Raw genomic sequence first — 26,070 nt, 5'->3', positions numbered from 1 at the left:
GATTGGAGCAAATGCGGTTATATCTTAGAGCTTGGCTGTAGACAATGGATCGTGTGGTGTGTCCTGGATGGAAGCTGGAGGCATGTAGGTAAGTGTAGCGGTCAGTAGGTTTCCGGTATAGGGTGGTATTTATGTGACCATCGCTTATTAGCACAGTAGTGTCCAGGAAATGGACCGCTTGTGTGGATTGATCTAGGCTGAGGTTGATGGTGGGATGGAAATTATTGAAATCATGGTGAAATTCCTCAAGGGCTTCTTTTCCATGGGTCCAGATGATGAAGATGTCATCAATGTAGCGCAAGTAGAGTAGGGGCGTTAGGGGACGAGAGCTAAGGAAGCGTTGTTCTAAGTCAGCCATAAAAATGTTGGCATATTGTGGGGCCATGCGGGTACCCATAGCAGTGGCAGCCTAACCCTTAATGGACACAAATCTGACATCAGGAATCAAAATACTCAAAAACCAGTGGGAGAACACTTTAACCTGTCTGGTCATTCAGTGACAGACCTGCGGGTGGCTATATTACAACAGAAAAACTTCAAAAACAGACTCCAACGAGAAACTGCTGAGCTAGAATTGATATGCAAACTAGACACAATCAACTCCGGTTTGAATAAGGACTGGGAATGGTTGAGCCATTACAAACATTGAATCTCTCACACTTGTTATCTAACTGTCTGTCTGTACTCGGCTAGCTTGATTATCACTTCAAAAGTTTTTTTTCTCTTAATTAATTGGCCTCTCAGAGGTGGTAAGACAACTCCCACCTGTTTATGCTCTCTGTATGTGTGTATATATATCTCCTCAATATATGTTCCATTCTATATGCATCCGAAGAAGTGGGCTGTAGTCCACGAAAGCTTATGCTCTAATAAATTTGTTAGTCTCTAAGGTGCCACAAGTCCTCCTGTTCTTCTTTTTGCGGATACAGACTAACACGGCTGCTACTCTGAAACCTTCAATTATTGGTGGAGGCACTTTTGCCAGATCATAGCAGAAATGGATGCAGGAAGCGATCCAGGATGAAATTCTCTAGGCAGACACTGGAAGACCTTTCATCCTGTCCGCCACCGCGACAAACAACTGCGTCTGCTTACAGAACAGCTTGGTCCTTTTGATATAAAAGGCCAGGGCTCTCCTGATGTCCAGAGAGTGCAATTTGCGCTCTTCTTCCAACTTATGAGGTTTTGGAAAGAAGAAAGGAGAGAACCACTAACTACTTCCTAGGCAAGGGGAAAAAGTTGCTCCAACCATCCGTCATGGGCAGTAAGAAGGAACTGAGAGGGTGTTGGCCTGGCGGCACCTAATATACTGACCCATGAGTGCGGCACTCCAGGGGACACCACTGCCGACCCTACTGATACCAATAAGGCAAAAATCTCTGATGACTGCGCATGTGGGCATGCATATACCTAGAATGGAATCGACATGAGCAAGCACTCAAAGAACAAGGTTTGTAATTTTATGTTAACTGCAGAGCAAGCACTTTTGTAGCCTGATAAATTTCCAGAGTGTTACTCTACATGACAGCAGTGCTTTGCCTCTAACCTCACCAGCATTTCCTGACCCATTTGTTATACTCATAGGAGACAGTAAAAGATGGAGAAGAGAAAGACCTACCTTTCCTCTGTATCTGATGAATGTACACAATAGACTGATGCGCTCTTAGGAACCTTCAGAGAAGGCATTTCTTTAGATGAAGAGGATTCTGACTTTGGTGTCACGATTCTCTCTTTCTTAACAGAGTGTTGTGCACTGTCACAAGGAGGCTTGAAGTTTCCCAGTTCTGCAAATACAAACCAAAAGATTAAACAACCAATTTAACCAAATATCATGAAGTTCCAGCAACGAATACAGAATATAGAGACTGGCAACAGGACCACAAACCACTACACAGTAAACTGTGCATTCTTCACTCAATATGCCCACCTTCAGAGGTGTCTGGGGTATATTCACAAGATTCAAAACACCAAAGTAGTTTATTAGTTGACAAACATGATATAACTGTCTCAATAACTAGAGCTCCTCTACTACTGCCAAAAATATTACTTGGTATATTTATATTCTTTAGAAAAATTACTTCAGTATCAGAAAAATCTTCTTTGATCTGCAGAACATTAACATAGTTCAAATCAGATGCAAAAAGCAGTTTGTAATCTTCTCACTCTCTCTCTCTCTCACACACACACACACACACACACCATTAAAATGGAGTTAGGACAAAAGCAGGCATCAGAAACTTAAAAATAATAGACAACAGACGCAATTATCCCAAAACCAAGGTGTTATAGACCCAGGATATTCTGATTAATAGTTGCACTTAATAGTAAACCAAACATGTTATGGAAGTGCACAGGTAATGCACTCAAACAATCTGAATTCTGACCTCTAGAGAAGCCATAGAATAACAATGTGATTATGTTTAAGACATTTTAGAGCTTGTGGTGCCAGATTAGTTGAAAAATCGTTGCTTACCTTACAGCAGGTATTATGTATTCCACCCTTAGTGTGCATATGCCCATGTGCTTGACTTCAGATTCTTTTGGCCAGCAGTAGCCATTGGGTCTGTCCCTGTGCCCTGAGTGTCTTCATGTCTCCTCCACCCACAGGCATAAAGGGCAGAGTGGGGTCAGTTGTGTCAGTTGCTTTGCCCAATACAGGATTTAGAAGGTATAGGACTTTGCAAAAGCATGAAAAAAGGGCAGGTTGTGGAATAGACATGGACAACAGTTACTGTAAGGAAAGTAACTTTTTCCTTCTGAGTGCTTGTCCACATATATTCCATTCTTGCAAGCAGTGACTGATATAAAGGTGGTGGTCGTTCAGATCTACTTAAATAAGGATTGCAACACAGCTCTACCAAAATGGGCATCAGATCTAGATGCCTCTTAAAAAGAATAATGTTTAGTAACTGGATGTGCTGATCCCCAAGATGCTGCTTTACAAATTTCAGAGACCCGAAGAAGAGCTCTGTGTAAGGAAAGAAAAAGGTCCTGAATTTTTTTCTGATCACCCTTAGAATCAGAGGGATTAGAGGATATGCATACATCACCCCTGGAGTCCACAGCATGAGGACTGCATCTGCTCAAGATACGGGGGTTCCAATCCGCTCTCAAAGAAAGATTTGACACTGTTCTTTTCCATGGCAAACAAGTTTATGTTTGGATGACCCCAGTCACAAAATACTCTTTGAATGATGGAGTCTTGATCACTGTCAGAAAACTGTCCGAGGATCCAACAATATATATTGTAATCCTAGCAGATGAAGAGTTATGACTGTTACTTGCTGAAGTTTCACAGGTGAATCACCTCCTGGCATAAAGGAGAAATCTGGCTAATCCCTGTCTGTTTATGTAAACAGCACTGTGGTAATACCTGCCATTACCGAAACTGTCTTCCTTTCAATCAACGCAAGACATGTCACACATGCTAGGTAGACTGCTCTGAGTTCTAATATGTTGATGTACAGGTGACTATCTCACAGGCCCACAGTTCTTAGCCCTTGTGATGGTTCAAATGAGTTCCCTATCCCAGATTGAAGGCATCTATTACAAATATGTTTGTGGATAGAGCTGGAGAAAAGAAACGGTTACTCACCTTCTTGTAATGGTTGTTCTTCGAGATGTGTTGTTCATGTCCATTCCAAGCAGGTGTGTGCACGCTGCATGCATGCCAGCCGGAAGATTTTACTATAGCAGCGTCCATAGGGTCGGCTCCGGTGCCCCCTGGAGTGGCGCCCTCATGGCACTGTATATAGGGGCCAGCTGACCCCCCCCCCACCCCCTCAGTTCCCTCTTGCCGATACTCCGACAGAGGGGTAGGAGGGTGGGTATTGGAATGGACATGAACACATCTCGAAGAACAACCGTTACAAGAAGGTGAGTAACCGTTTCTTCTTCTTCGAGTGATTGTTCATGTCCATTCCAAGCAGGTGATTCACAAGCCCGAGTCTAGGTGGTGGGATCGGAGGTCACTGCAGACTGGAGGACTGCACGGCCAAATGCAGCATCCTCCCTGGCTTGGTGTGTGATGGCGTAGTGCGCCGTAAAGGTGTGGATTGAGGACCAGGTGGCCGCTCTACAAATTTCCTGCGTCGGGACGTGGGCCAGGAACGCGGCTGAAGAGGCCTGCGCGATAGGCGGGGCTGGTATATTGGCCCGACTGTAGCACTCCTGGATGCAGGTTCTGATCCAAGCTGAGATCTGCTGTGACGTGACCGGGAGCCCTTTCCTACTGTCGGCCACGGCGACGAAAAGTTGGGTCGACTTCCTGAAGGATCTCATCCTTTCTATATAGAACGCGAGAGCCCTGCGAACGTCCAGAGAATGCAGCCTGCGCTCCTTAGACGAGGAGTGCAGTTTCGGATAAAACACAGGGAGAAAAATGTCTTGACCCATGTGAAATGGGGAAGCCACCTTAGGCAGGAACGCTGGGTGCGGCCTGAGTTGGACCTTGTCCTTGTGGAAGACGGTGTATGGAGGCTTTTGTTGGACCTCGTGAGGGAGGCCGGAAACTTGAAGCCAGACCCTGCGCCTCATGACCACACCAGTCGCCAACGTGCGTGAGGCTGAATCAGCCGCATCCAAGGCCGCCTGGAGGGAAGCACGGGTAATCAATCTTCCCTCATCAACCAGGGCCGAAAACTCCGTTTGTGAGTCCTGTGGGAGGAGGTCCGTGAACCTAGACAAAGCCGAGCACGTATTGTGTCCATACCAGCTCACCATAGCTTGGTAATTGGCAATGCACAACTGCAGGCCCCCCATTGAATATACCTTGCGCCCGAATAGGTCCAACTTCTTAGCCTCTCTATTTTTAGGAGCAGCCCCCTGGAAACCCTGGCGTTCCCTCTGGTTGGCCGCATCTACCACTAGGGAGTCCGGTGGGGGGGGGGGGGTGTATAAAGATGTTCATACCCCTCGGTAGGAACAAAATATCGCCTCTCAGTCCTTTTGGCCGTAGGAGCCAATGAGGCTGGAGTTTGCCATAAGGTACGGGTTGTGTCCGTAATGGTCTTAATGAGAGGTAGGGCTACCCTAGACGGACCTGATGGGGCCAGGATGTCAATCACTGGATCTGTGTCCACCTTGATCTGCTCAGTCTGTATCGAGAGGCTCTGGGCCGCTCGAGTAAGGAGCTGTTGGAGGATCCTATTGTCCTCTAGGGCCAGTGCCGCTGAAGTTCCCGCTACTGCCTCATCTGGAGATTAAGAGGAAGATGTCCCATGCAGCGGCCCTTCATCTACCACGTCTCCCTCTGTGAGGGCCTGCGGCACACAGTACTCAGGCTGCGCGGCCGGTGCGGGCTCAAGATGCGGCACCGTGGCCGGTACCGGGGTCACCACCGAACGATGAGGAGTGCTGGACGGTGCCTGCGCTGTTGGGAGCAAAGTCCCCGTCGGTGCCATTGTTTGACCAGGGGGTGCCGTGTCCCCTTGTGGCACATTCCTGTCAGACGGCGGTGACGGTGGTGGTGGCATTAGCGGTGGTGCCGCAGACGTTGAGGAAACAGAAGCGGTTCATGAACGGGGCCCGTACGCCTGACCCACTGACTGATGGTAGGCTCATGGCATCCAGAATGGCCATTGTGGGGGCGGTTGCCACTGCTGCTGTTGGTGCCACTGTGGTGGGTACGGTTGGGCATTCGTACGCGAGGACGATGTACCGCTCTAACAGATCGAGGAGCAGGCTGAGTCTGCCTCTGAGTCAGAAGTCTCTGAATATGAGGACATCGGAGGCACGCTATCCAATGTTGCCAGAGGGGGTGCTCGCACCGGGGCCTCTGACGCGGTGCTGCGTGGAGAGTGCATCGCCGGTTTGCCCCTAGTGTGGTAATGGGGCCGAGCGGTAGCTGGAGGTTCTCTGCACCGGTGCAGCAATGCCGGCATCAGGAGGCTCAAGAGGTCTGATGCGGCCTCGAACGCCTCCGGCATCGATGGGAGGCACACATCGTCCATCATGTCCAGGGATCTATGCCGTTCTGGACTCGACCTTGCCCTCTCTGGGGCGGGAGTCAATGGGATGGCCGGATGGGTCTGCGGCGCGAGTTGTCCTGTAACACTCGTGGACGGCGCCGGACCTTTAGAGTCCCGGTGGGGAGATTGTTCCCTCAGCGGCCTGTTCTTTTTAACCGGCACTGGTGATGGAGAGCGGCGTCTTGTAGAAGATGGTTTCTTATGCGCCGACTCTCTCCGGTGCCGGGGTTTCGGGGCCTTGGCTTCAGGGCTTATCTCCAGTGCCAGGGCACTGCGCACCGAGGATGAAGTGCTGGGTGCCGGCTCGGAAGGCCCGGGATCCGATTGCGGCCGCAGTGCCGCCTCCATTAGGAGGACTTTAAGTCTCTGCTCTCTATCTTAGAGTCCTGGGGCGAAAAGCCCTGCAGACAATGCACCTATCCCTTTGATGGGTCTCTCCGAGGCACCGTAAGCACGAAAAGTGCGGGTCCCTCTTCGGCATAAATTTCCCGCAGTCCCGACAGAGTTTGAACCCTGGGGACCCGGGCATGCCCCAGCGGGGCGATGAAAAAGTTGGGGAAAACCCCCCAACTAATATCTAGCTAGCTAACACTAACAACCAACTAATTAATTAACTATTTACAAGAACTACAGAACACTGCCACGATTGCTGAAGAGCAAGCGAAGTTCCAGCTAGCCGTCACCGGTGGTAAGAAGGAACTGAGGGGGTGGGGGGTCAGCTGGCCCCTATATACAGCGCCATGAGGGCGCCATTCCAGGGGACGCCAGAGCCAACCCTACGGACGCTGCTATAGTAAAATCTTCAGGCTGGCGTGCACGCGGCGCGCACACACCTGCTTGGAATGGACATGAACAATCACTCGAAGAAGAATGGAACATTCTTACAAACTGCATCTGGGTTCTTCCACCAATTTAACAATATGACAACTTCTTGTGGAATCTGAACTGGCATGTCTATGTGATGTCTCCTTAGGCAACAGGTGGATTTCAACCACCCTTGCAAATAATGTAGGCACAGTCTGGCATCTCGAATCACAAATGTGAAGAGACCATATGGCCTAACATTCTTATCAGCATACGTGGGTTTCTCTGACTGATTTATGGTCTGACACAGTGTCAAACTTGATACAGATAGAGTCTGTGAAGAGTTACACAGGGATCTCACAAAACTGGGTGACTGGGCAACACAATGGTGATGAAATTCAATGTTGATAAATTCAAAGTAATGCACATTGGAAAACAATCCCAACTAACCATATAAAATGACAGGGTCTAAATGAGCTGTTACCACTCAAGAAAGATCTTGGAGTCATTGTGGATAATTCTCTGAAAACATCCACGCAACGTGCAGTGGAAGTGAAAAAGCAAACAGAATGTTGGGAATCATTAGGAAAGGGATAGATAAAAAGACAGAAAATATAATGCCTCTATATAAATCCATGGTATGCCCATATCTTGAATACTGCATGCAGATCTGGTTGCCCCATCTCAAAAAAGGAATTGGAAAAGGTACAGAAAAGGGCAACAAAAATTATTAGGGGTATGCAACAGCTTCCATATGAGGAGATATTAATAAGACTGGGACTTTTCAGCTTGGAAAAGAGGCGACTAAGGGGGGATATGATAGAGGTCTATAAAATCATGACTGGTGTGGAGAAAGTAAATAAGTGTTATTTACTCCTCCTCATAACACAAGAACTAGGGATCACCAAATTAAATTAATAGGCAGCAGGTTTAAAGCAAAAGGAAGTATTTCTTCACACAACACATAGTCAACCTGTGCAACTCTTTGCCAGAGAATATTGTGAAGGCCAAGACTATTACAAGGCTCAAAAAATAACTACGCAAGTTCATGGACGATAGGTCCATCAATGGTTATTAGCCAGGATGGGCAGGGATGCTGTCCCTAGCCTCTGTTTGCCAGAAGCTGGGAATGTGCGACAGGGAATGGATCACTTGATTATCTGTTCTGTTCATTTCCTCCGAAGCACCTGGCATTGGCCACTGTCGGGAGACAAGATACTGGGCTAGATGGACCTTTGGTTTGACCAGTATGCCGTTCTTATGGCTAGCAGAACCCCTATAAATTTTATCTTCTGAATCAGCACAAATGAAGATTTCTTTGTTGATACTGAGCTCCAAAGCAGCAAAGGTCTGTACAAAGTGACATGTACTGTTTGTGACTTGCTGAGAAGAATTTAATCTAATCACATCAGCCACACCATCAGGGGCTCGTTCACCTGCACATCTACCAATGTGATATATGCCATCATGTGACAGCAATGCCCCTCCGCCATGTACATTGGCCAAACCGGACAGTCTCTACGCAAAAGAATAAATGGACATAAATCAGATGTCAAGAATTATAACATTCAAAAAACCAGTCGGAGAACACTTCAACCTCCCTGGACACTCGATTACAGACCTAAAAGTTGCAATTCTTCAACAACAAAAACTTCAAAAACAGACTCCAACAAGATAGATAGAAATTCCATGCTTGAATAATATGAGTATAGCAGTAGGAATATACTACTGACCAGGATGGTGATAGTGATTGTGAAATGCTTAGGGTGATTAGGCTATAAAAATAGAGTTTCAACTATCCTCATACTGACTGGGTGAATGTCATCTCAGGATGGGGTGCAGAGATAAAATTTCTAGACATCATTAATGACTGCTTCTTGGAGCAACTCGTCCTAGAACCCACAAGGGGAGAGGTAAAGAGTCCAGTGGAGGGCAACAAAAATGATTAGGGAGTTAGAGCACGTGACTTATGAGGAGAGGCTGAGGGAACTGGGATTGTTTAGTCTGCAGAAGAGAAGAATGAGGGGGGATATGATAGCTGCTTTCAACTACCTGAAAGGGGGTTCCAAAGAGGATGGATCTAGACTGTTCTCAGTTGTACCTGATGACAGAACAAGGAGTAATGGTCTCAAGTTGCAGTTGGATTTAGGTTGGATATTAGGAAAAACTTTTTCACTAGGAGAGTGGTGAAGCACTGGAATGGGTTACCTAGGGAGGTGGTGGAATCTCCTTCCTTAGAGGTTTTTAAGGTCAGGCTTGACAAAGCTCTGGCTGGGATGATTTAGTTGGGAATTGGTCCTGCTTTGAGCAGGGGGTTGGACTAGATGACCTCCTAAGGTGAAGGTCACCCTGGTCATTTGTCCAATCATCCACTTCTTGTAAGCTTCTTTTTTGCGTTTAAGGTCAGCAAGGATTTCACTGTTAAGCCAAGCTGGTCGCCTGCCATATTTACTGTTCTTTCTACACGTTGGGATGTTTTTTTCCTGCAACCTCAATAAGGATTCTTTAAAATACAGCCAGCTCTCCTGGACTCCTTTCCCCCTCATGTTATTCTCCCAGGGGATCCTGCCCATCAGTTCCCTGAGGGAGTCAAAGTCTGCTTTTCTGAAGTCCACGGATTCGTCTCCCCATACAGCCATCAGATCCTGTACCTCACATTCAGTCCATGCTGGAGCTCTTTTGTGATTCTGGGACTCCATCATGGTCACCTCTGCTGATGAGATCTGCACTCACCTGCAGATTGCCATGCTGGCCAAACAGGAAATGAGATTCAAAAATTCACGGGCCTTTTCCGGTCTACCTGGCCAGTGCATCTGAGTTGAGAGCGCTGTCCAGAGCGGTCACAATGGAGCACTCTGGGATAGCTCCTGGAGGCCAATACCATCAAATTGCGATCACATTACCCCAAATTCGACCCGTCAAGGTAGATTTCAGCGCTAATCCCCTCGTCGGGGGAGGAGTACAGAAATCTATTTTAAGAGCCCTTTTAAATCGAAAAAATGGCCGAGTTGTGTGGACAGGTGCAGGGTTAACACTGCTAAATTCGACCCAAACTCGTAGTGTAGACCAGGGCTAAGTAGTATTACAAGGGACTTTAACCTAGGTGTGGGTTCTTTAACCCAAGGATTCATTAACCACTTCAAGAATCTTTGTACTATATCATGGCTAAATGAAGTCTTTGCTCAATTAAGCTGTGTGAGCTGGAGATGGCTGCAAGATGTACTTTTTCTGACAATATGAGAGAGGCCCAGGAATTTCAAATGAACTATGTATTCAGGTATAGAGTGAACAGCAGCTGAAGCTGGGCTATGTTAATGGCAGGTGCCCACAAAGAACATTTTCCACTAATGATCATAACAAAGGCAAGTTGACTGTTTCCTGAAGTTTAATAGAATCCCCTGTACCTTCCCTCCAACCCAACAAACAGACCATATACAGATCTGTCAAAGTCTTATGGAGTGGAGACAGGAGCACCGCCAGCTTTTCTGATGTCCTAGGCGGTGGAAGGTCCCACCCCGAAATGTCGCCCCCTACAGAGGCGGTGGAAGGTCCCGCCGCCGAAATACCGCCGTGGTCACCACCCCCCAAACTGTAGTGCCCTAGGCGACCGCCTAGGTCACCTAATGGGTTGAGCCGGCCCTGAGTGGAGAGAGTCTAGAAATACAACCTCTTCTACGTCAATAGGTCTGGAATTGCAGAGAGACACCGATAAATCCTTTGTGATAGGAACAGAAGATCTGAGAACTACTGTTGTCTCACTCAGGCCCCACAAATTAGAATAATTTTGGCTTGGTCTTGTTTGATTTTCCTAAGAACTCTATGAATTAGAGGAATTGTGTGTAGAACAAAGAAGTCTTACTCCCTATTCTAAAAGAAAACACCTTCAAGATGAACTGGTTGCCTGTCCTATTTTGGAGCTCAACATGATATTTGGAGATGTGTCTTGTTGCAAAAAGGTCTGTTTCCAGATACATCCACAGTAAGTGTATGTTTGCTACCAAGTTCTTGAGCAACTACTTCTGCTGATCATGTAGGTTTCTGCTCATCAATCTGCAAGTATGTAGGCAGAAAGCTATAGAATCAATGTAGTGCACTATGCACCACTCCCACAGAACTATAACCTTTCTGTCCATCTGGCTGAAATGTGGTCTCCCCAGCTTGTAGTAGTAGTATCAGTAAGTATTTGAACCACTGTGCCCTGTGATTGGGGAGAAAGGACCCTATATGAATAGACAGCAATAGAAATACTAACTACATCCAAAGATTTGACAATTCCAGTTGTCTTCCAGTTGACAATTAAAGGGGACTGTTCCCTCAGTACTCAAGAGCGTGTAGCAGATCCAAACGAGACCATGCTAGTGCAAGAAGTTTCCCTTCAACTGTTTTGGGAGAAGGCTCCTTTTGTGGCTGCCTTTCTTCAGTCCTTTTAAATTCAGAGTAATACCTAAGAGAAGGCCAATATGACTGCATTGCTCGTGGTGGCACCTCCAATCTTGCCAGTATCCTCTAGAGAATTCCCCATCATAGCCCCTGGGTGAGAGAAGCTGATCTTGTGTGCCATTTGCCTTTATCTGTTAACTTTAAGGGTACACTGCAGATATCTATTTTAAGGGCTTTTGAAGAGGAGAGGGTATAGATTTGCTTAAGTTATAGTTGGTTAATAATAAGCAGGTTAGTTCTGATTTGTGAATTCTTGACAAAACTAAAAATACATCTTGAAACAGAAGCATCTTAGAACACAGAATAGGTGCAGAATTATAACTCTAAAGAACTATACAGCTTAACACCTGATCTTTAATATCTGACTGCTCTAATTTAAATAATGACAGGTTTCAGAGTAGCAGCCGTGTTAGTCTGTATCTGCAAAAAGAACAGGAGCCTCAAGTACTCCTGTTCTAATGTAAAGGAGTTTAATTATCATTTAAATGAATTTTGAATGTCAATTCCTATCATACTTGTAGGAAACTGATTTTCATTTTTTAGTTAGCTTTGATTTTGTTGAAAGTTTAAAATGAAATTCCAAACTAAAAATCTATTACTGAAGCTTAAAATTTATTATAACTATGAAAATAATGGACAAAAATAAAGAATTTTAGTTCCTTGATAATTTAAATTTAGGGGAACTACAATTCTCTGCATGCTCATTTCATTGATATGTCTGAACATTCTGCAAAAATGAGTCATAAGTCCTGTTTATGTCAGAAGCACAACACATTTTTAAAACTATGCAGTTAATACTGCCAGCCATTTGCACAAGATACTTCATGAATAAATATGATTAAGAATACAGAAATAAAGAACAACTTCTCCTACCTGTGGTGGCTGATTGGGATAGAGTGGTTTTGTTTGAAGTTAAACTTGGAGTCAGTGGTATGCTTCGCTTCTTTATCCGCTCTATTAAAGATTCAAATTCATCCTCTGAGCTGTCTTGCCCTAATGCTGCACTATGTCGTAGTGCCATGGTCTGCGGGTTGTTCCGTGCACGCTCCTCCCAATCTCTCTCTTTCCCATCAAAAGATGAATTTGGACTATATTTGGAAATATCAAACTCTTTCTGTTTTTGTGAAGGAGTTTGCTCTATGTGTTGCAGGTTGTCCTTCAAGCCCCTCGCTTCAATTTCTTGGCAGTGGTCAGACCATGTACTTTTTATGAAAACAGAATCATCATGTTTACTGTCACTTAAAATCTCTGGATACAGCCATTCCTGAGAGTAAGTGTTTTCCTTTCTAGAAGTCACTGGCTTCTTCTGGGTCTGAACATTCTTCACTGCTACAATTCAAAAAGAAAAATTCAAAGACTTCAGCATTTATGTTTTAATGCAAGTTAATTAGATCCTTTGGAAAACATGAAAACACCAGGCAGAGAAAGGAATCTTAGCAACTTCCTCCAACCCATGCTCATTCACACCTAGGATCACACTACTTCCAATTGCACTGCAGACAATAAACAATAAAAAAGGTATGTATGTGGGGTCTACATTGTGCCAGCAAAAGGGGTTTAAGTCAGTCTGATACAAGATAAGAATAGCTAGAGAACACTTTATTACAGCCACTCTTTCTGGTAAAAGAAAGCTTCTGCAGTTATGCACACATAAGAGTTTGTATTTAGCTGATTATATGGTCAATTTTAGGCCTTAAAAATGCAGCATGTGAAAGGGCACTGAAGGGAAATGAGAGAAGACTTGCCTTTGACAGCTGGATTCTCTTATAAGTAAAAGATTCAAATGGAAAGGATTTTAAAGAATACCACAAGTGAAGATATTGATATCCCAGTGTTAAAACAAGCATAACAGGAAGGAAGAGGAAAAAGGGAAGGATCATATGGAGGAATGGGAAATTGAGAATGAGGAAGGAGAGAATTAATCCAGCAAAAAGCAAACAGAATTGAACCTGTCCTGTTATCTTACCCTACAAGGGACCAAACTTTTCCAAAGCTATGTCTGTGCTCTTCCTAAAGAATAATGGTGAGCTCTGAACAATAAGCATTCTTTCTTCACCCAGCTAAAACTCTTGTCCCCTCTTTGTTGCTGGATGGCTACTTACCCTTCTTGCTTGTCTCATTCTTTCTTGTAAAATCGGAGAAGTCTTCCCTGGAGACAACGATGATTTCATTCAAACCGTAGAGAAACAATAAAATGAGGCAAAGGAAGCCAGGAATGATTTTTGTCTTGATATAGGTAAAGCTGACAATAAAGCAGCCTGGTACAGTGTTCTAATTTATTCACTGGAAACATCCATTACTACCAAAGAACTTTCTCAATGTAACTTTTCATTGTCAGTTACATTTTGTCAGTATTTTATCATTAAACGTCTAAGCAAAAGACAGAACTCCATTTCAAGAATCATAGGCTATTTTGTAAGTTCAGTGCTACAGTAGGATGAGAACATGCTTGCAAACTAAGTTCAGATATTGAAATAGACCATTATCCCTCATTCTTGTTACTGGATAAAATGATACAGATAGGGAACCTTAAAGATAGAATTTATAAAATTCTGCTTAGAAATCACACTGTTGACCAAAAAAGTTGCCTTTAATGTGAAAGATGCAAAGCTGTCAGTACTGTTAAATCCTTGATCCATAAAAATCCACAGAGTACAGGCTGCTACATTGCAAACCTCCACACTCCACTCCCACTAATCTGCCTCATTCCTAATCTGCAGGAATCACTTCAACTGGTAAAAAGGGAGTTCTGTTTCCATGAATCATTCAACACTTGGTTCCTCCGCCAAAATTGCCACCTATGGGAATAATTAGTATCAGAGACAACAAAGATTGCGTGTTATGGACATCTCCTCTCCAAAACTCACCAAGACCAAGTCATTTCACATAGTGGTCTAATGACTGTCAGACAAAAACTGTAAATCCAAACCTACTTAGCAGTGAAACCTGGTGAAAGGTGAAAGGTTCCATTTGAGCAGGGGGTTGGACTAGATGACCTCCTGAGGTCTCTTCCAACCCTAATCTTCTATGATTCTATTATATCCCACTACAAGCTATATAGTGCTCCAAAACAACAACAAAATAGTGAGATATGTGCCTCCAAATAACAATACTTCACATCCATGTAATGTTTTACATTTTAAAAGTGCTGTAAAATCTTTAGTTTTAAAAACAGCCTTATGAGTTATTAATCTTCATTTTACAGTGGGAAAACTAAGGAACAGGAAAGAGAAGCAATGTGACCAAGGCCACACATGGAATGAGCAGCAGAGCCAGGATTAGAACTCAGAATGTTGACTTCTAAACCTGTGCCCAATCCTCCAGACAATGACGATACCCCATGCAAATAAGAGAGGATCTAATTCATTTTTCCATATTCAAAATAACTCATTAATGGGACATTTTGGCTGCCATGGATTAGACAAAAAAGTCTCTCTCTGACTAACTATAGACAATTCAATAATTCCAGGACCCACCTGCTATTTTGTTTCTTAGAGACTTGATGTGCTAGGAATTTTGGAGTCTTCATTCTAGATAAAACTAAATCAGAATGTGAGAGAATTACATTACAGGAAATGTATTTTAGCTTTCTAAAAGTGATCCCATTCCATGCCTTAAGGGCATATATGGACAAAAATCGTTACAACTGTTATATTACCAATAGTATCCAAATGTCTCTAGAGCAAGGACCCTACTTAATCTCACAATTAAAATTCTCAGCTCTTCAGAGCAGAAGCAGCTCTTTGGCTACCCTCTCCCTCATCATTCAACTCTTGCCATGCCTTAAGACTTGGGAGAAAGAATAAGCTTTGCAACAAAGATTCACTGTAAAAAGGTATTCCAGAAGGAATTCATATTCTTGCAGCTATGAGGAATACATCCTCTCTACACTCATTGAGAAAGCAAGATTAACATTCTAACCACTCGTGGGTAAAAACCTCACTTCTTCGGATGCATGAGGTTTTTACCCACGAAAGCTTATGCCCAAATAAATCTGTTAGTCTTTAAGGTGCCACCAGACTCCTTGTTGTTTTTGTAGATACAGACTAACACGGCTACCCCCTGATTCTAACCACTCTTTACTTACATATTTCAAATTCTTCATCACTACTGGAAGAAAAGGGCAGAAGAGAGCTGCAAAATAAAGCACAAAACAGATGTGAGGAAGACAGTCACTTCAGAGGCGAGGAAGTTACTCACCTTGTGCAAGAACGATGGCTCTTTGAGATGTGTCACCCTATGGAAGCTCCACTGTAGGTGTTATCTGCACCCCAGAGCCTCTAATCAGAGATTTTAGGTAGCTGTGTCCGTTCAGCCTGAACATGCACTCTCCCTTCCTTGACGCTAACTAGCGCTGTGCAGGCGAATCACCATCAGTTCCATAGAATCATAGAATCATAGAATATCAGAGTTGGAAGGGACCTCAAGCGGTCATCTAGTCCAACCCCCTGCTCAAAGCAGGACCAATTCCCAGCTAAATCATCCCAGCCAGGGCTTTGTCAAGCCGGGCCTTAAAAACCTCCAAGGAAGGAGACTCCACCACCTCCCTAGGTAACGCATTCCAGTGTTTCACCACCCTCCTAGTGAAATAGTTTTTCCTGATATCCAACCTGGACTTCCCCCACCGCAACTTGAGACCATTGCTCCTTGTTCTGTCATCTGCCACCACTGAGAACAGCCGAGCTCCATCCTCTTTGGAACCCCCCTTCAGGTAGTTGAAGGCTGCTATCAAATCCCCCCTCATTCTTCTCTTCTGGAGACTAAACAATCCCAGTTCTCTCAGCCTCTCCTCATAAGTCATATGCTCCAGACCCCTAATCATTTTTGTTGCCCTCCGCTGGACTCTTTCCAATTTTTCCACATCCTTCTTGTAATGTGGGGCCCAAAACTGGACACAGTATTCCAGATGAGGCCTCACCTTCCTTCTCTACTGCAGAGCCCCTTGGTAAGAACTCCAAAGTAGAGGGGAGGAGGGCGAGTTGTGGAGCACCCATAGGGACACACATCTTGAAGAACCATTCTTACTGCACAAGATGAGTAACTTCCTCTTCTTCTTTGAGTAGTGTCCCTATGGGTGCTCCACTGTAGGCGACTCCACAGCAATATCCCCCATGGAGGGGTGGGGCTTCGGAGTAGAATCTGTTACTGATTATAGTATTGCGGAACCAAAGATGGCATCAAGGCATGTCCCAGGTAATTGTGTAGTGATCTGCAAAAGTATGGGCAGAAGCCTCGGTCACTGCCCTACAGATTTCTGAGATGGGGACATCTTTAACAAACATGCGCTACATGGAAATGCATCTTGTGGAGTGCATGTGGATTCCTGATGGAGGCAGCAGGTTATGTGCAAGGGGTAACAGTGGGTAATGCAGCTGGAGACCCATTTGGAGAGTATTTCCGCAAATAAAAGGAAGAGTTTGGGAGACTTACTGGGTATGAATGGGTATATGCCCAATGTGCGCAAAGTGGCTCTAGAGTCTCTCAGTGTGAAGGACTTAAACTCTTAAAAAAAAAAAAATCTATGTCAAAGGGGAGATCCTCCACTTTGGACAGCAAATCTTTGGGGATGCCGAGTGCCAGGAAGACCGGCTCATCATCACTGCAGTGGCAGTGGTGCGGGCTGCTGGATCAGCCATGTCCATGGATGCTTGTAGTGCCGTCCTAGACACCAACTGACCTTCAACGAGGACTAACTTGAAGTCCGCTCTCCTGTCCTCCGGTATATGGGAGGCAAATCAAAGAGCTTGTTGTAGTTGTCATGGTCATAGCTTGCAAGGAGGGCGGAGTAATTTGCAATTCTAAATTGTAGAGTAGAAGAGGTATAAACCTTGCGGTCCAGGAGGTCAAGGCATTTGAGGTCTTTGTCCTGCAGAATGGGCCGGTAGTGTGGCTGCTTTATTCTCTGCGTCGCTGCATCCACAATAGAATTGGGTTGTGGGTGGGGAAAATAAGAAATCAACATCCTTCGCGGGCACGTAGTATTTATGTTCAGCTTTCTTGCATGTTAGTGGAATGGAGGCAGGGGTTTGCCAGAGAGTATCAGCTGGTTTTAGGAGAGCTTTGTTTATGGGTAGGCAGGAGCTGGTAAACCTGGGAAGGGTTCATAGCCCATGTCTTCAGGACGGGGTTCAGGAGCTCTAGGTGTTGATAGAGCTGGACGAGCTTGCGGTCTGGTAGAAGGGGCGCAAGGAGGAGCGGTGGCAGGAGCCGAGCATAGGTACCACTGAGGCCAGGTAGGAAAAGTTGGGTCCCGGCCACTGGGGGACAAAGTAGGGAAACTGAGGCTGATTCTTATGATGCCCCATGTCTTGGGGTATGTATGGCTCCGATGGAGGGGAAGACTCAGGCAGGGAGAACTCTGCCTGCTGCTGTGTGCTGTTCTCACTATCAGTGAAAGTATCCAGATCAGGTGATGAGAGCTGCTGTTCAAACAGTGAGTGTTCCGTGTCTAGGAGCGGAGAGTCAGGCTCAGGGGCCACAGAGATATCCTGCCGAGGCAGGAATTGTTGCTGCTCCCTAGGCTGGTGTGCTGCAGAACGTGAAGTGTGAGCGGCAGCCCGGAGTGATTTTAGTTTCACTTTTGCAGGAGCTGAGAGCCGGTGCCGACATTCTTGTTGGCACTGGGGTGGAACCCATTGTCAGCACCGGGTCCATTGTCGGTGCCGGGGGAGGGGGGGGACGACCAGTGCCGAGGAGAGCTTCCCACTGCAGGAAGTCGGGTCCCTGCTTTTCAGCCCTGTGTGAGTTGCTTGTGAAGTGCAGGGGCAGTCAGAGTTGCCTGCTTTCGGTGCTGACAGCACCAAGGGTAAAGACCCTGTGGAAGTTCTTTTACCCTTTTGAGTGTCTCTGACATTAGGGCTTTCTGCCTCTTCGCGCGAGAGGGTGAAGCTGAGCTCCCGGTCGGTTCTGACCTGGCAGGGGAGCCTGAGAGAGAGGGTTCACTGCTCTTCTCCATAGGCGGCTGCAGAGCTTCTTGCCTCTTCGCGTGAGAGGGTGAAGCCATGCTCCCAATTGGTTCAGACCTGGCTGGGGAGCGAGAGAGAGAGGGTTTGCCATTGCCCGTCTCCAGAGGCAGCGGCAGGGATTTCTGCATGAGAAGCATTTTCAGACGCAGGTCCCTATCATGATGAGCTCTAGTTTTGAGACTCGTGCAGTGGACACATTTGGCAGGGACGTGTGTCTCACCGAGGCACTTCGCACAATGTGAGTGTCCATCGGACCTTGGCATAAAGTCCTGACAGGAAGCACATTTCTTGAATCCTGAAGCCCCTGGCATTATTGCGCTAGGACTGCCAGGGGAGAGTCTCTCAGCGGGAGACAAAGTAAAAACAAACAAACAAAAAAAACCACACTTTTTTCTTCAAAACTAAGTAACTATTCTAAAGGAAGGGAAACAACTGGGAAGTTACTAACTATTTCTAGGTTCTTTGTAATTGTTTCCTTCAGAAACCAGGGAAGAGGATCAGCACCGCCCCGAGTCCCGTCTTCAGCCAAGGCTGGTTGAGAAGGAACCGAGGGGGGTGCGGAACGCGCGCACTCAGGAAGACCCTAAAGACGCCACGAGAAAGCAGCGGAGCACGTGCGTCCCGACCAGGCACTGCTACCGAAGATCTCCGATCAACTGCACCAGGACGCACCATCACCTAGAATGGAGCACTCACAAGGACAGCACTCGAAGAAGAATTGAAGGCGGTTCACCAGTACAGAGCTAGTTAGCCTCGATGAGGGGTGGGTGCACGTGTGGGCCGAACGTATACTGCTATCTAGAATCTCTGATTAGAGGGACAGGGGTGCTGACACACGTTCAGTGGAGCACCCATAAGGACACTCCTCGAAGAAGAACCGATGGGCAGCCAACACTACACAGATCAAGATCACAACTCGTCAGAAAATTTCAGTTTAAATTTTAGACAGGTATCACAGGTCTACAATTTTTGAAAAGTCGTCTGCTTCAGAGATAAAATGTGCTATTTATTATGTATTTTGATGTGCTGAATTCAAATATGACAATTAAAACAACTGATTGGCTACTGTTTCTAAGATATTTAAGTTTTTACATTTTATGTCTATGTATATTGTGTAGATAGAGTTTTAATCATAACTTGTAAACCTAGGTCTTTTCATGTGTTTATGGTTGCTTTACATGATATTTCACCTGTCCTGTTTATGTAACACTTTAAAAATCAGCAAAAGGGTTATATAAATAAAATGTATTATGAAACAAAAGGCAAAAAACTATTATGTACATAGTTTAGTCCTATTCAGTGTCTACACGGCGCTTCTTGGCTTGTCTCTTGTATTCATTAAATGGAGCATCTCTTGTCACTGTCCAGCAATAGTCTGCAAGCATTGATGGGCTCCATTTGCCCTGATAGCATTTCTCCATTGTTGCAATGTCCTGGTGAAATCACTCACAGTGCTCATCGCTCACTGCTCCGCAGTTCGGTGGAAAAAAATCTAGATGAGAGTGCAAAAAATGTATCTTTAGTGACATGTTGCAACCAAGGCTTTTGTATGCCTTGAGGAGGTTTTCCCACCAACAACCTGTAGTTGTCTGCCTTGTTGTTTCTGAGAAAATTTATTGCCACTAACTGGAAGGCTTTCCATGCCGTCTTTTCCTGACTGAAGAAGTTCACGAATCTGAGGACCAACAAAGACACCTTCTTTTATCTTAGCTTCACTTAACCTTGGAAATTTTCCACGGAGGTACTTGAAAGCTGCTTGTGTTTTGTCAATGGCCTGGACAAAGTTCTTCATCAGACCCAGCTTGATGTGGAAGGGTGGTAACAAAATCTTCCTTGATTCAACAAGTGGTGGATGCTGAACACTTTTCCTCCCAGGCTCCAATGACTGTCGGAGTGGCCAATCTTTCTTGATGTAGTGGGAATCTCTTGCATGACTATCCCATTCGCAGAGAAAACAGCAGTACTTTGTGTATCCAGTCTGCAGACCAAGCAAGAGAGCAACAACCTTCAAATCGCCACAAAGCTGCCACTGATGTTGGTCATAGTTTATGCACCTCAAAAGTTGTTTCATGTTGTCACAGGTTTCCTTCATATGGACTGCATGACCAACTGGAATTGATGGCAAAACATTGCCATTATGCAGTAAATCAGCTTTAAGACTCGTCTTCTATGAATCAATGAACAGTCTCCACTCATCTGGATCGTGAACGATGTTGAGGGATGCCATCACACCATCGATGTTGTTGCAGGCTACAAGATCACCTTCCATGAAGAAGAATGGGACAAGATCCTTTTGACGGTCACGGAACATGGAAACCCTAACATCACCTGCCAGGAGATTCCACTGCTGGAGTCTGGAGCCCAACAGCTCTGCCTTACTCTTGGGTAGTTCCAAATCCCTGACAAGGTCATTCAGTTCACCTTGTGTTATGGGGTGTGGTTCAGAGGAGGAGGATGGGAGAAAATGTGGGTCCTGTGACATTAATGGTTCAGGACCAGAAGTTTCATCCTCTTCCTCGTCTGACTCAAGTGAGACTGATTCTGGTGCATCAGGAACCGGCAGTCCTTCTCTGTGGGGTACTGGGCGTATAGCTGATGGAATGTTTGGATAATGCACAGTCCACTTTTTCTTCTTTGACACACCTTTCCCAACTGGAGGCACCATGCAGAAGTAACAATTGCTGGTATGATCTGTTGGCACTCTCCAAATCATTGGCACTGCAAAAGGCATAGATTTCCTTTTCCTGTTCAACCACTGGCGAAGATTTGTTGCACAAGTGTTGCAGCATATGTGTGGGGCCCACCTCTTGTCCTGAGCTCCAATTTTGCAGCCAAAATAAAGGTGATAGGCTTTCTTAACCATAGAGATTATACTGCGCTTTTGTGATGCAAAGGTCACTTCACCACAAACATAGCAGAAGTTATCTGCACTGTTCACACAAGTATGAGGCGTCTCTGCTCACTTTGGTTAAACAGAAATGTGTCCCTTTGCAAAATCAAACACTCACAAATAAGAGAGCACGACACTGTATGATTTCTAGAGCTGATATAGGGCAATTTGTTCAGCAGAGTGATGTAAGCTTCGTTATGATTGCATCATCCATGACTTCTAGGAACAACATGATGCAATTCATATCATGTATGATGCAATACCAACTTCAGATTGCATCATTCATTGTTTTGCCTAAAAAGCAAGTACTGTCCAATCCCAATCATGGATTTATTCACAGATCCAGTCAAAGATGTATTTTAGTCATTTCTGGTTTAAATTGAGATCCCTTCCCTTTATAGCTCACTTATCCTCCGCCATTCCCAAGTCAAGGGTCGTATATACTGACCCAATAGCATATCTTGAAAACTAGAGCCAATCAACAATTTTAAGCATCATTTTCGTTCTCAGTAATCCAGAATTAGTAAAGTTTGACTACATTTATTTCAGAAGCATTTTGGCTGTAGAGCAGTGTATTCTGCAATTTTTTTCTCCTTTCAATCAGCTCCAATCAGTTATTTACATTTCAAATGGATTAAGAACTCCAACTGCTTATTTCTGAAGCTATAGAAAGAGAAAATGTTTCAAAGAAGATTTCAATATGGTTTAAGGGAAAATTTAATGTCACTCTCAGAAACCCTGCCAACATATGATAAGCTAAAAATTCAACCTGCTGCACACAAGAAGTCATAAGAAAGAACCAGGACCTCTTTGGGGAACAGTGGTCTCTATACCATCTTCTCTTAAACAGTAGGATGAGACATCCCCCAACCAGACAGCGCAATAGTCCAGGGTCCTCTGAGACAAATTAAAAAAAAATAAAATAAAACCTCAACTAGAACCAGCAGTTAACCCAGTGGCATCCGCAAGCAAAACTCACCTTCCACAGTAACATCAGCTTCTGGCAAATGCTTGAGCAAACAGATAAGCCTTATTATACATCCTGACGGTTAACATAACCAGGCTATTATGGAACAAGGATGGGGAGAATAGGTTCAAAAGCCAAGTACTTCTTTTTGAGAAAAAGAGTAGAGCATTCTCTAAGCAAGGGAGGTCCTGCTTGAATGCCTCTGCTGATCATAACTATGGCAGTCTGACATACAAAATGGTAAATGACTGCCTAGGAAGGAGTAATGCAGAAAGTGATCGGGTGGGTCACAGTGGACCATACGCTAAATATGAGTCAACAGTGAAACACTGTTGCAAAAAAACAAAAAAACCCAAAACCCCACACATCATTCTGGGATGTATTAGCAGGACTGTTGTAAGTAAAACACAAGAAGTAATTCTTCTGCTCTACTCCACGCTGATTAGGGCTCAACTTGAAGACTGTGTCCAATTCTGGGTGCCACATTTCAGGAAAGATGTGGACAAACTGGAGAATGTCCAGAGAAGAGCAACAAAAATGATTAAAGGTCTAGAAAACATAACCTATGAGGGAAGATTGAAAAATTTGGGTTTGTTTAGTCTGGAAAAGAGAAGACTGAGAGGGGACATGATAACAGTTTTCAAGTACATAAAAGGTTGTTACAAGGAGGAGGGAGAAAAATTGTTGTTCTTAACCTCTGAGAATACGACAAGAAGCAATGGGCTTAAATTGCAGCAAGGGAGGTTTAGGTTGGTCATTAGGAAAATCTTCCTAACTGTCAGGGTGGTTAAGCACTGGAATAATTTGCCTAGGGAGGTGGTGAAATCTCCATCATTGGAGATTTTTAAGAGCAGGCTAGACAAACATCTGTCAGGGATGGTCTAGATAATACTTAGTCCTGCCATGAGTGCAGGGGACTGGACTAGATGACCTCTCAAAGTCCATTACAGTCCTATGATTCTATGACATGGAAAGCGGTTCTCTCTCAAATAGGCAGCCCTTTACAGGTCAAAACCAACACCTTAAATCAGAGTATTTGGACTGAAATTCAGCCTGCTAGGTCTCATCTGTGCCCCAGTCTCTCACAAACATTGGATTTGGCATTCAAAGCCACTAGCTATTGTGTTCTGTATGTAAAAAACAAAACACAAATTCTCAGATTTAGGAAAAGGGATACAGAAGCTCTTCCAAACAGAAAAACAAGATCTTAAAGAAAAAATAAGAACAAGATAAAAATCTGTATAAAAGCAAGACAACTTATCTGCAGACAACTTTATCATCACATAGTAAAAACAATAAAATACAACTTTTGAACAGATGAGAGACCAGCCTTTTAATCTCTTATCAAAGTTTTCTCACCTGTCATCCTTCGTGCGCCAGCATTCTGCAGTCACTTTCTTTTTGGTCTTTATAACTGGAAACCGAAAACAGAACAGATCATCTTTCCAGATAGGATTGCACAAGGAGGGAAGCCTCAACAAGGTTAAAGTCAGGAGTTAATTATTTGTTTAACTGTAGTGCCTAGGAGACCTAGTCATAGGCAGGACCCCATCGTGCTAGGCACTGTACAAACACAGAACAGGGAAATCCCAGTTTAGAGAGGATATACTATCTAATCAGTCACTAATCTTCCACTCAGTAGCCACTTCCAACAGGATGGATTGATTTAAATCAAAGCAATTTAAATCAGCAAGCAAGAAACATTATTTAAATCAATTTTAATCTTGTTTTGCATTTGTACTTTTTAGTTATTTTCCTAAGGAAAGGCTGATTCTCATTAGTTGATTGCCAATAAAATATGTCAATTTGCAGCTAAAAATAGCCTTAATACATCATTCTGTTTCACTCTGTAGTTGCTTAACACTTCTGCCTTTGCTACATCATGAACAATTTTACCATCTCCATCTAGAACACTGTTAGGATTCCTTTCCTTCCTGATATATTTAAACTCTTTAACACAGTCAGCCATGGATTTTCCTCCCAATTTCTTTGGGTTCCCTTATCAAGTTTCTGCACTTCATAAATTCTCATTTATATTGATTGCTATCTACTGCACCTATTCCCCATTTGTAATATAGGTTTTTTAAGCACAGTGCTGGCAGTGCCAAGGTCAGTTTATAGAACCTAGAAGAAGGTTTTGTAGCTGAGGAAGACTGTTTAAGGGTCTGCATGAACCCCTGCCTGGTACCTCAGGCAGTTCAGCTGATTTCACCCAAAGAGATTCCCAACAGGAGGAAAGCCTGGAGTCTAAGGTGATATTCCCTAAGGGTTTACAGTGTGTAAGCCCAGTAATCATCATATCTGTCTGGGGGGTGCACTTCTCCCAGACTGCAGAGACAGTGGAATGGGCAACCTGAAAAAAACCCAAACAGAACAAAATACCTTATCCCAGGGCAGCAGGCACACTGTTCGAAGCCTTTTAGTGTGTGTGTGTGTGTGTGTGTGGGTGTGGGTGTGGAGGGGGGTGGGGGGGGTTTATTGACTGGTACACACCAAAAAAGGGTAAGATTACCATAAGTCTATACTGGGGGGGGGAAAAAATGGAAATAACTAGAACTAGATACACTAAAGAATTACTCTATGACAGAATCAGACAGCTCTGAATTTCCTTGAAGCTGCAGTCTTTGGCAGATGACTTGAATTCCATGAGTGGAAATATGTAGATGTTCCCCATAATGTGTGTTCTCTTCCCTTTATCTCTGTGTCACTTACTTAGGCCCTGATCCTGCAGACAGTTACATAACATCAGTATGCTATATAAGTGAGTAGTCACATTAAATTTGATTGGACTACTCATGTAGCAATACTAGGAACTTCGACTGCAAACTTCCAAAGTAGACTCCTGTCATTATTATGTCTGCAAAGTACATTGCACGTTTTGGTGGCTCTGTTTGAATAAAACAAACTACACCTCTACCTCGATATAACGCTGTCCTCGGGAGCCAAAAAAAATCTTACTGCGTTATAGGTGAAACCACGTTATATTGAACTTACTTTGATTCACAGGAGTGCGCAGCCCTGCCCCCCTGGAGCACTGCTTTACCGCGTTATATCCGAATTCGTGTTATATCGGGTCGCGTCATATCGAGGTAGAGGAGTATTAAAAACTGTTAAGGATGCTCAACTGAATATTGCACCATAATAGTGCCAGTAAATCTTTAGTTAAGTCCTCAGCCATCCTTTGCAATCTATAACCATTCTATTAATTTCAGATTTTTATACTGTCCCATCACAGAGTATGGGGTGGTCTCATTTCGCTTAACCGTGATTTTGCCTCTCCACATTACTTCACCCACCCCAAACATACTTCTACCCTCCACCTCCACTTAGTAAGTGCAACTTTTAACTGACTACATGAAGTAGATAGAAACTGATGTTTTCTAATTGTTCAGAATATTGAATTAGCATGGTGTTGCATTAGAAGGCACAGCTTTTTAGTAGATGTTAGTGTTGTGTTTGATAGAGGGAATTTTAGAGGAAATAATTTGTTGTAGTGTGTCATTTAGGTTTGTAACACTGTTATTTAGGAGCTGCAAGTGCAGCAAGGTGTTTTGATGTACACAGTTGGAATGGAAATGTGCAGAGGTTGCCCTGATATAAAAGTCATTTTTCTACAGTACCTCTCCCACTACACTATTTAGAATAAAATGCCATACAGTAGAACCTCAGTGTTACAAACACCAGCGTTACAAACTGATCAGTCAACCACACACCTCATTTGGAACTGCAAGTATGCAATCAGGGAGCAGAGGAGACACACACACACAAAAAAAAGGCAAATACAGTATAGTGTTAAATGTAAACTACTAAAAAAAATAAAAGGAAAGCAGCACTTTACTGCATAGCAAAGTTCATAGGATATCTCCATATATTATTATTATTAATATTACTATCTCCTAGAACTGGAAGGGACCCTGAAAGACCATCAATTTCAGCCCCCTGCCTTCACTAGCAGGACCAAGTACTGATTTTGCCCCAGATCCCTAAGTGGCCCCCTCAAGGACTGAACTCAGAACCCTGGGTTTAGCAGGCCAA

The 26,070-nt window shown here is 44.3% G+C and overlaps 1 protein-coding gene across 4 annotated transcripts in view; it reads right to left on the bottom strand.

Annotated features, from left to right (window-relative positions):
• GCNA (germ cell nuclear acidic peptidase) overlaps window positions 1–26,070 on the bottom strand; it is a 41,616-nt gene that overhangs the window by 13,600 nt on the left and 1,946 nt on the right. For 3 of the 4 annotated variants that reach the window (XM_005286065.5, XM_005286064.3, XM_065557419.1), the window contains 6 exons: window positions 23,395–23,449; window positions 15,301–15,347; window positions 14,690–14,753; window positions 13,316–13,362; window positions 12,087–12,542; window positions 1,619–1,784 (listed from right to left, as the gene is read on the bottom strand). In XM_005286065.5, coding sequence (XP_005286122.1) covers window positions 1,619–1,784; window positions 12,087–12,542; window positions 13,316–13,362; window positions 14,690–14,753; window positions 15,301–15,347; window positions 23,395–23,449 — 835 coding nt within the window. The remainder of the gene's footprint in view (window positions 1–1,618; window positions 1,785–12,086; window positions 12,543–13,315; window positions 13,363–14,689; window positions 14,754–15,300; window positions 15,348–23,394; window positions 23,450–26,070) is intronic. The other variant, XM_042850998.2, reaches the window with a different exon arrangement.

This window comes from Chrysemys picta, chromosome 9 (genome assembly GCF_011386835.1).
Source record: "Chrysemys picta bellii isolate R12L10 chromosome 9, ASM1138683v2, whole genome shotgun sequence".
Lineage (NCBI taxonomy): Eukaryota > Metazoa > Chordata > Testudines > Emydidae > Chrysemys > Chrysemys picta.
Note: the sequence above shows the minus strand (reverse complement) of the source record. Positions and strands in the feature narration are given on the sequence as shown.